Genomic DNA, 11,851 nt, shown 5'->3' on the forward strand with positions numbered 1-11,851 from the left:
TTGTCATCCTCAAACTCGGCCTTAGAACTCGGACCGGTGTATGAACACCTTTCTTCACGGTTCTCTTTGAAGAATATAGGTACTGATTATTGGCCACCATCTCTGTCAAATCTAAGGCCTCATTACTGGTCTTCATATGCAAAGAACCTCCTTTAGAATTATCCAAAGAAAGTCTCAAAACCAGAGTGATACCATCATAGAAAATCTATAATTGTACCCAATCCACAAATATGTCCAGAGTACACTTTCTCACCATAGACTTGTATCTCTCCCAAGCTTTATAGAGAGACTCTCTGTTAAGTTGTCTGAATATCTGAATGTCAAATCTCATCTTAGTCAACCTCTGAGGTGGAAAGAATTTGGTTAAGAATTTACTAACCAAGCCCACCCAGGTTGCTATACTTTCCTTAGGTTGTGTCTCAAGCCACTGACTAGCTCGGTCGCTCATAGCAAAAGGGAATAACATCAACTTCTACACGCTGGCGGGAACCCCATTGGTCTTGACTGTATCATATATCCTCATAAAATTAGATATAAATAGATTAGGGTCCTCCTACAGGCTTTCACTGAACTGACAATTTTGCTAAGCCAAAGAGATGAGTTGATGCTTTAACTCAAAGTTGTTAGCATGTACAACCGGGGGTACAATGCTTTCCACACAATTCCCGGGATTGGGGTTAGTACATGACCCCAGAGTTCTTCTAATAGGTGGGGCATTATTGGGGTTATTGACCACAAGATTCTTAATATTATCAGCCATACTGAATTCAACTTCCTCTTCAGACTTGTCCCTAAAGATTTCTTGAACCTTTTGAGCTCTAGCTTGTTTCCTTTGCTTTCGAAGAGTCTTTGAATCTCAGGATCGTATAGAAGAAGTTCTTTATCCCTGTTTCTCTACATAAACAAATAGAAACAAGGAAAAGTGAGATTCTCAATGTCACAGTGAAGAGAAACCCAGTGAATCTCACAAAAATAAAAGAAAAGAATTAAAATAAATAAAGACTAAAGGACGAAAATTAAGGCAAAATAAAATAAAAAAAAGAAACGAAAATCTAAGAGGAATAAAAATAAAAATAAAAGATAGCAACTAAAATAAAAGTGAAACAAAGAAAAAGTCTAATCTAGGAAACTAATCAACTGGTAGTTGTTAGTCATAGTTAATCCCCAGCAACGGCGCCAAAAACTTAGTGCAGAATTTACAATCCACAACTTACCAGCAAGTGCATCGGGTCATACCAAGTAATAAACTTAGGTGAGTGAATATCGATCCCACGAGGATTAATGGACTAAGCAAGTAATTATTGATTAGTTGCTCTAGTTAGGCAAGTTGAAATGAGAGGGTTGATTATCAAACAACATAAAAGATAGTAAAGTAAGAAAAGCAAATAATAAATGGCTGATAAAACGATATGAGAATAAAGTTAAGGCTTTGGAGGTGTTTCAATATCCGGATTAATACTCAATGTCAACTACCTTGATCATGCAATGATTTAGTTTACAAAGCCCAAGTGATTAAATTTCTATTTCTAGGCAATCTAATCTCGTCTAATTCAACCAACCGTCAATTCCTTGATCAATCAATTGTATTAGAGGGTTAAGTCTAGTTTCTTATTCATAAGCCACACAAATCCCAAGAACCCAAGAATGATGCAGTTTTACATCACATACCACATTAAACCCAGACAATTGAGAATTTATGAGAAAGTAGTTTCAAGATGTAATTCTAATGATATAGCTTTTTCAAGATTCAATAGAATTCAAGTTAGATTAGAATTATTTTCCAATACTTACTAATCCGTAGGATAAAGAACGAAACCAATTCTTAAATAATAATCAATGTATTAATCAAGAGTAGAAAAATAAATCATTATTAATCCATCAAAGTAAACAAAGCCCCTAACCTTAACACTGGAGGTTTAGTTGCTCATGGTGTGTAAAAAACCCTAACAAAGAAAAGTGTAAAAGTGCGGAATTGAAAATTAGGAGAAGAGAAGTTTTTGCGTGGATGGATCTCTATCCTATTTATAGTACTAATTAAAATTTATTTGAAACTTAAATCAAACCCTAATAAATCTTTTCTAATAGTAATTTGATTTGAAATCAAATCTTTAAGCATTCTGCTGATTCCTTGCAAACTTGTGGTCCCCATTGTTGTTCACACTATCGGCACTAAACGCTGGTAATTGGGTGTTTAGCGCCAGCCGTCCAATGAACCTTGCACGCACAATATGGTCCTCGGCACTAAACGCTGGTGAGTGGGAGTTTAGCACCCAATGTCCAGAAGGCCAGGTACAAATTACGAAGCTCCTGACGCTAAACGCCGAGTTGTGGCATTTAGCGCCACCTGTCCATAGGAGAATTGTCTCATTTAAGCTCTTGCAGTCATGCGTACGCACAGCACCTGCGTACGCATGACCACCCTTGCTGGTCGATATGCATGCGTACGCATGAGGCTCATTTGCTTCTTCATGCGCTTTCATCAAATCTTCATCCGGATGCTACTTGAAATCAATCAAAAGCCACAGAAACTCAAAGTAGCATCCAATAGGGCATAATCTACTAAAATCTTCTAATAAATCAATGGAATACCATATAAATCACATAAAAAAGGCACCAATGATACTCATACATCAAGGTATAGTCAATGCCTTCAACTTATCTGTAAAATGAGCATCTCCTAGACCCCTTCATTCTTCCTTTACCAATCGAAGAAAACCCTCATGTGTGAATCAAGAATCTAAGCTTCGGAACGGCCTTGGCCTCCCACCCATCATGCTATCCTCCACTACCATCGGATAATGATCAGATAGACTCCTTAACCCTCCTCTAAGCCGCATCTCAAGAAATTTATCAATATGCTATAATTTTTGTATTTTTTATTTTAATTATTTGGAGTTGTTGATATTAATTATTTAAGTATTTCTAGTAATTTTGTATAGTTTTTATTGTTGATTAATTAGAGTTATTGATATTATTTTTTTTATTTTTTAATGATGTTTGTATTTAGTGTTACTGTTTGTTGTATAATATATATGTGTTGGTTCAAAATGGTTGATATTAATTTTGTAAATACTTAGCTACTTTGATGGATTAAGACTTACTAGGACTACGAGGGCATCATTTTCTATACTATATCAATAAGTTTGTGTTATGTGCAAAAATATTTGTGCTATATCAATAAATTTATGTGTTCTTTATTAAAAAATTTATGCGCTGCAGAATCACAGAAAAGGGGATATGGTGACATATGCGCACATTTTCTGGCACATGAGTCACCACTTCTCCATTTTCACATTTTTTTAGTATAAAAATTTTTGTTAGAGAGCACAGAAACTTATTGATATAGCATTGAAATTTTTGCACATAATACCAATTTATTGCTATAGTATAGAAATATTTGCACATAACACAAAAATTTTTACACATAGCACATAATTTTTTGCTGCGAATATATTTTGTTGATTGAGTGAGTCAATGTTCTAGGCATGTGGTCCTTTAAAAATTTTTGTATTGTGCACCAAAATTTTTATCCTATACACTGAAATTTATGTGTTATACATATTTTGTTAGTTGGGTATGAATGTTTAGGACATGTAGTCATTCAAAAAATTTTTATACTATGCACCAAAATTTTTGTATTGTGCATATTTTGTTAGTTGGGTGAAAATGTTCTAGCCATATGGTTTGGTATACTAAAATTATCTGTGTTGTACATCAAAATTTCTGTTTCCAAGTTTTTTGAACATATATAGGAGAAAAAGATGAAGACGACGAGGATGACGATGATCGTGATCAGGGACGGATTTACTCAGCACTCAGTGGGGGCAACTGCCCCCAGTGAATTTGGAAAAATTAATTAGTAATTCTTAGTGAATTGTCTAATTTTCTCCCACCATCTAATTCATTTTGACCCCACTCCCCACCTTCCCAACCCTAATCAGCTAACCCTTCTCCTTCTCTTTTTCAATTTTGTTCTTCTGCTCCAGCCTCCAACCTCCGTTTCCAGACTCCAGCCCTCAGTTACTGTCGTCTACCGCCACTCGCCCACTCCGTTCAGTCTTTCTCCTGCGTCAGCTCCGTCGGTTTCTCGTTGCATCACAGCGTGCCCGCGTCTGGTTCTGGTGCTGCGTTTCTTCAGCGTCTGGTGTATGGTGAGGTATTCTTGTTCTTCTTCCTCGGTCTTCACAGCTGCAAGCCTTAAATTCTCGTCTGGTTCTGTCTTCCCGTTCCTTCGGCGTGTAGATCTGGTTCTGTCTTCAACAGTTCAGGGTGTGCGGGGTGTCGCTGGTTCTGCCACTGGGTGCCGCCATGCCGCTGGTTCTGCCGTTGGGTACCCTGCTTCATTCAGTTTTTATTCTCATTTGCTGCATTGTTATTAATTTGATATAGTTCATTAATTCATTCAATTTGATATAGTTGATTAATTTGTTTTTATGTGATTGAATTTATTCTGATGTAAATCATGTAATTGTGTTCTAATAGACTGATAGAGTTCTAATATAATTGTTGGTTACTTTGTTAATTAACAATTGTGTTCTGATGGAATTTTAATGGAGTTATAATGTAATTGTGTTTTGATGTAATTGGCTTGACATTTTCTTATATTAGAAGAATTATTTCGAAAATAAAGAAACACAGATCTAGGGACTTATGATATGAATAAGAATGAGACGGGAATCAGGGGATTATGATATGAATGTTAGAAGGGATAATGATTTAGAAGCTTATAGTACATAGCTTTCAGTTTTTATAGCAAGCACTTTAAAGTACATTCTGATCATTCATTCCTAGCTTCCAAAGCATGAACTCTGTACATCAAAGCTCTGCCATCTACAATTGGCTACTGGCAAAGAAACTAAAATTTGTACCTTTAAATCTCTATTAAGATAATTAATTCAAATTATGGACTTGCGTTTTAATTTTCTTTAACTTGTGTTATATGTAATATCTCATTTGAATATCTTTCTTCATTGTACTTTTGTGGTATTCAATTATGATGAATTGATGATGTATTTATAATATGCTGAGGAAAAGGGCTAGCTTCAAATGTTTCTAATAAATTAAAGCTATATACTCTTATATTCTTATTTTAATGGATCTTTTATATGAATATATTAAGTAATTCATCATGTAAGAATATATTATCAGTATAAACTCTCAATATATTATCAGTATAACATGTGATAAATATGATCACTATTATTGTTTCAATGAGTTCAGAGAAATGAGTCACCGATATAGCTTTCATTAATTTTATTAATTGATCAATTTTATATTTATAATTTTATACTGAACTTCTCAATTTGTATAGAATTGTGAATTAATTTAGGTTTATAATTTTATTCTATTAGTAATGGAGAAATATTTCAAAAGAACTTCATCATTGGAGATTGGATCCCAAAACAATTCATCGACTTCTTCTAACAAGAGGATATTTTTAGAATTCGAAGTAGAGAGCCTCATAGCAGATCCAGGACAACAACCAAAGATTTCAAGTTATCATCCGAATGACAGAGACAAAGTTAGATGTGCATATTTGCAAAAAGGTCCTTGTCAACTAAGGAATCATGATTTTTCACAAACTGCTTGTGGTTCTTCTTTTCGAAGATTTAATCCTAATTGGTTTGATGATTATGGCAATTGGTTAGAGTATAGTATATCAAAAGATGCTATTTTTTGTCTTTGTTGTTATCTTATGAAACCTGAGACTGAAGGTGGCGATGCTTTTGTAACCAATGGCTTTTCAAATTGGAAAAAAAAGGAGAGATTACAAACTCATGTTAGGATTCATGATAGTGCTCATAATCAAGCTTGGAGAAAATATGAAGCACTTATGAAACCAAAACAACATATTAGTGCTGCTATTGAAAAACAATCTGAGCAAGCTAAAAAGAATTATCAAATTCATTTGACAGCCACAATTGATTGTATTAGATTTCTTTTGCGACAAGGATTGGCCTTTCGTGGTAATGATGAGACAGATGATTCTGTTAATCAAGAAAATTTTTTGGAACTTCTAAACTTTCTTGCGGAACATAATGAAGAGATTGGTCGTACTTTCAAAAATGCTCGTGGGAATCTTAAACTAAGAGCTCCCTCAATTCAAAAAGATATTGTAAAAGCTGCTGCAAGTGAAACGACAAAAGTTATTGTTAATGATCTTGGGGATGAATTGTTTGCTGTTTTGGTTGATGAAGCCCGCGACATTTCTATTAAGGAGCAACTGTCAGTTTGTTTAAGGTATGTGAATAAAGAAGGGCAAGTTAGGGAGCATTTTCTTGGTCTTGTTCATGTTTCTAATACTAATGCTTTATCTCTAAAATTAGCATTGGAGTCATTATTAGAAACATATAATTTAAGTTTATCAAGAGTACGTGGCCAAGGATATAATGGTGCAAGTAATATGCAAGGAGAATTTAATGGTTTAAAAACTTTGATATTGAAAGAAAATTCTTATGCTTTCTATGTACATTGCTTTGCTCACCAACTTCAGTTAGCTCTTGTAACGGTTGCAAAAAAACAAGTTGAAATTGCTTTGCTTTTTAATTTGTTAACCAATTTGTGCAATGTTGTTGGAGCTTCGTGTAAACGAAGAGATATGCTTCATGATAGTCAGATGACTAAGACAATTGAAGCATTAAAAAGTGGAGAAATTGCTAGTGGACGTGGTTTGAATTAAGAAATAGCTTTGAAAAGAGCTGGAGATACTAGATGGGGTTCACACTATGGAACTATACTTAGATTAATTTCTTTGTTTCCTTCCGTGGTCAATGTTCTTGAATATGTTGAGGAAGATGGAAATAATTCAGAACAAAGAGCTGAAGCATGTCATTTATTGAATGTCATTCAATCCTTTGAATTCATTTTCAACTTGCACTTGATGAAAAATATCTTGGGAGTTACTAATGAATTATCTCAAGCATTACAAATGAATGATCAAAACATTGTAAATGCTATGGCATTGGTTAAAGTGTCTAAGCAACGGTTGCAAACTATAAGAGATGATGGTTGGTCTCTTTTAGTTGACGAAGTCTCATTGTTTTATGACAAATATAATATTACTGTTCCAAAAATGGATGATATATTTGTGTCACAAGGAAGATCAAGACGCAAAGCTCAAAAGATCTCAAATTTGCATCATTTTCAAGTTGAGATATTCTATCAAGTAGTTGATAGACAACTTCAAGAACTCAACAACCGTTTTATAGAGGTGAATACTGAATTACTTCTTTGTATAGCTTGTCTGAATCCAAGACACTCATTTCTTGCATTTGATAAGGAGAAGTTAATCCAGTTAGCTCAATTCTATCCATTAGAATTTTCTTCTACTCAACTTTTGGCACTTGATAGTCAACTTGAGAACTTCATACTAGATGTGCGTTCTGATGATCAATTCTCAAACTTAAATGGGATTGGTGCTCTTTCTCAGAAATTGGTTGAGACTCGAAAAAATATTGTTTATCCATTAGTGTTTCTTCTTTTGAAGTTAGCTTTAGTTTTTCCTGTAGCAACTGCATCAGTTGAAAGAACCTTTTCTGCTATGAACATCATAAAGAGTCGGCTTCGCAACCGTATGGGAGATGAATTTTTAAATGATTGTTTAGTGACATACATAGAAAGAGAAACATTTGATTGTATTGACAATGAAAAGATTCAATCTTTCCAAAATATGAAATCCAGAAGAATGGAATTTTAAATTATTTATTATTTAAATTATTATTTTATTATTTTAATTTGTTAGTTAAATAATTTTTTAGGAATAATTATATTTTATAATACTATAGTATAATTATATAAATTATTATTATACTATATATATTTTGCCCTATGGATAAAATTTTCTGGATTCGTCACTGATTGTGATAATAATAAAGGAGGATGATGAGGAAAAAAAAAGAAGAAATTAAACAACAACAACAACAACAACAACAACAACAACAACAACAACAAGGAAGAGGAGGAGGAAGAGGAAGGAGAGGATGAAGAAGAGGAAACAATGGTGGTGGCAGCGATGATGACAACGACATTAAAGAAATAAGTGCATAAAAGAAGAAGAAGACAATGACGATAATAACGAAAGAGGAGAAAGAAGATGAAGAAGAAGAAAAAGCAACGCACGCACGTACGAAGCACAAATGCATGATGAGTTGGGAACTTTGTTTAAAAAATGGGCTAATTTTTTTTAATATTGGTCAAAGATGTGTATTATACAAGATTATTTGGCTTTAGGTGAGTTTTACTCTGCTGTAAATTTTTGTTCAAAAAATACAAAATATCATTGACATTTTGTATATTTTTAAATTAATTAAAAAAAATCATTGACATTTTCTGCAACAACCCAAATTTTTATGTCAGCGCGATGTTTTTCAAAAATTGTTATTTTCAGTGATTAGTTTTATTTTGATGAGTTAATTCTGAGTTTCGAAGTAAAATAATGATAATACAATCTTATTATTATGTTATTAATTTATTTTACATGTTATAATTATAATAGAGCCTAGATATTATTATTATTATTATTATTATTATTATTATTATTATTATTATTATTATTATTATTATTATTATTATTATCAAGTCCGATATTTGTCGATATAAATAATTATCGGTATTTCTTGATGAGTTTAGAGTTGCTAATGCTTCATCAAATATCTTTTATCCTTAAATTACTAATATCATTTATATTAGTAACTCATATATATTAACCCATATATATATAATATATATATATATATTACTTGTGTTTTAATATATTCGATTGTCATAATTATTATTCGTTTAAGATATTTATAACTTGAATCGCTGACTCAGCAACTCCAGAATTTGACACCTAGCCAATATATTATCATTAATCATTATCATTGCCATTAGTTGCATTCAATTGGCCGAAGCCATTAAGGGAACAAAGAAAGGAAATGAAACGTGGCATGTAAGCATATATATGCATATATATAAGGGAAAGTATGAGTAGCCAATGGAATATTTAGACAATGTGTACAATGGAGGTTTAGGGAGTATTAGAGATATAATCATTAGTGTTACCTTTTTCCATCAGCTGAAGCTTTTGGAATGAGTGGTATCATGACATGGTATTAGAGCCTTAGATCCGAAAGGTTAAGAGTTCGATCCTTGGTGAACCCCAAAATTAGTTTAAGGTTTTAGAAAGATGTTTATTATTGCTAGTACTCGGATGGTTATTCTAAATAGTATGGGGGATGTTCATTTTGTAATTCAATAGCCCATTGTACACATTGTACAAATAGCCCATTGTCTCCCTAGCGGAATCCTATATATAATAATGACATATGCTTTTTTTCATTTATTAACCATGACACCTGTAATGCCTTAACACCACAAACTCTTCGTTTACCCCATTAGCCTCTAATTATCATCGTCTAACTTCATTTGGTTTTCATTTTCATGCACGATGAGAAGAGAAGTGACCGAGAGTGAGAGAGAGAAAACTGTGAAACCTCCATGACTTCTAGCTTTAATTTCTTGTGATCTGTAACTCTAATAAAAAATTTAATCTAATAAAAGTATTCATATCTTTCTCTTCTACACGTTGGCATCACTTTTGTTCGATAGAAGTTGACGGTGACGTAGCTCCCCTTCTCCTTGAGTTCGGCCAATTGAAGTTCTAGGAGACACAGACGATTTCTGACGTTTTTTTCTTCAGCAGCTCAATCAAAAAGTTTCTCCGAAGTTTTCATTGTTTTGATTTCATACAGAGGTAGGATTTCGGTAAATTTTCACCAATTAAATTTATATTTAATAAGTGAATTAATATTGGAATTGATCATTGATTGAATTTTCTTGAGATTATGTTGAGCTTTTGTGAAACTTTGATAATTGGTGATTGATGATGGTTCGGCCAGCAAGGAGCATCCCAAACCGTGATGCATTAACAAAATTTGAGCTGTCACAATGTTGAAAATTAAGTAAAATTTGATAAAGTTTAAGTGACTAAGTGATTATATAAAAGTTACGGCGAATCGGTAACCATAAAATGCAAAAACGGATTAAGATTTAAATGTATATTTTGAAAAGAAAATAAGAAGGATTTTGGTTCTTTGTGAAGAGAAAAAACAGCAATGAAGAACTATTTTTGGGGGATGTAAATATTTTTTTATGAAAAGATTGAGTTTAATATTATAATTATATAAATTTTTGGGTATTTTCGGTAATAAATAAAGTTCAGGGATAAAACAGGTAATTTATAAAAGTTCAGGGTTATTTTATAAATATGAAACAAAGAGTGAAGGTTTAAATGTAATTCTATAAAATATTGAGGCTAAAAATAAATTATTAAGGAGTTCGTAGTTTAGAAAGTAATTAATAAAAGTTTGAATATAAGGTTTTATAAAATAAGTTTTAAGAGTATTATGAATATTGTTTTAAATATTTGTTTAAAATTACTCATTTACATTAGAGTAAATTATTATTATAATTATTATTTATAAAAACTATTATTTTATAAGAATATTATTATATGTATTATGAAGAATAAAACAGAAAGTAGTAACCAGAGTAATCATAAAAATTTTAGAGAACACCGACTTAATTAAAGAACCTTATGATTCTTTTTCCATAAGATATCTGGTGAAAGATGAAGGAATAGTGCGAAGATAATTTGATTTATTTATGTTGATAATCAAAAGTGTAACACCCTACCACATAAAGCCTTACGCTTAAATCGTAAAGCAGAGGTGGCAAGGTATGACGACCTCTAAAAGTAAAATACGTACATAATATAGATGAAAGAATTCATATCTAGGAGTCTTAAAGAATAAGCTAAACAAAAGCAAAAACAGAAAATCGTGTCACACTCGCAAGGTTAATCATAAAATGGATAGGTGAGATCAAAAGAAGGCTAAAAACATAATATACAGATCAGAATTCCAAAACACAGATATCAAGCTCTAGACTCGACCTGCGAAACAAAGGCCAGCCAGAGTATACATATATATATAATCAAAAGTTTTTCCCAAAACATAAATAAAACACCTATTTCTCCAAAAGCAACCTCTAAGAGGGCAAAATACAAAATATACATGCGAAGATTCTACATACATATATACATAGCCTAAAACAAAATATAACAGTCCAAAAGACAGTTCTTCGCATGAAAGGAGAGTCTCCAAACACTCAACGAGGTGCCTCTCAACCTGTATCTGAAAAATAACAGAATATATATGGAATGAGAACTGGAGGTTCTCAGCATGGTAAAGGTGCCCGCATTGTTAATATAAAAGGTCCCGAAAAAGCCAGAGGCATTTCTAAAACTCTGACACTCAGATTTCAGCTTAAAGACCCAGCTAAACCAGAAATTAAGTAAGTTATTTAAAGTATTCAAGTTCTAAATCTAACTTTAACTTAACACTTCACTTTCTGTCTCCTCCAATCCTCTGAATCACTGGTGGAACAACACCCCCCTCACACCTCCGCCAAGAGGGGTCTCTCAGAAAACATACACATGAAATTCAAGCAAGGAAATCATAGATAGAGGTGCAATTACAGCAAGTAGAACAAGTAGCAGATAAGCAGAGTTAAGTAATTAAGGAAACCAAAACAATACACACTCAAGCAAAACATACAAATGCACATGATGTATGCATGTCCTATGGCTGATGAGCTCATTTGTCAGTTATGTAGCCAAACACGACATGTTCGGTAGCTAACGCAGACACTGTCTCTCTGTTGCGCATTAATACCATTAGAGGGAATACATGTCCTGTCACCATTAGAGGGAATACGTGCCCTGTCACCATTAGAGGAATTATGTGCCCTGCCACCATTAGAAGGAATAGGTGCCCTATCACCCTTACAACCAGAGAGAAAACACAAACAT

The 11,851-nt window shown here is 32.9% G+C and overlaps 2 protein-coding genes across 2 annotated transcripts; both read left to right on the forward strand.

Annotated features, from left to right (window-relative positions):
- The first annotated feature begins 5,353 nt into the window (after positions 1 to 5,353).
- LOC114925654 (uncharacterized) lies at positions 5,354 to 6,679 on the forward strand. Its single transcript, XM_029294297.1, has one exon. It carries the CDS (start codon positions 5,354 to 5,356, stop codon positions 6,677 to 6,679), a length of 1,326 nt encoding a protein of 441 aa, XP_029150130.1.
- Positions 6,680 to 6,928: 249 nt separating this feature from the next.
- Positions 6,929 to 7,696, forward strand: LOC112763690 (uncharacterized). Its single transcript, XM_029294298.1, has one exon. The coding sequence runs from the start codon at positions 6,929 to 6,931 to the stop codon at positions 7,694 to 7,696; it is 768 nt and encodes a 255-aa protein (XP_029150131.1).
- The last annotated feature ends 4,155 nt before the right edge of the window (positions 7,697 to 11,851 follow it).

The sequence above is a fragment of the Arachis hypogaea genome, chromosome 17 (assembly GCF_003086295.3).
Source record: "Arachis hypogaea cultivar Tifrunner chromosome 17, arahy.Tifrunner.gnm2.J5K5, whole genome shotgun sequence".
In the NCBI taxonomy this organism is placed as follows: domain Eukaryota; kingdom Viridiplantae; phylum Streptophyta; class Magnoliopsida; order Fabales; family Fabaceae; genus Arachis; species Arachis hypogaea.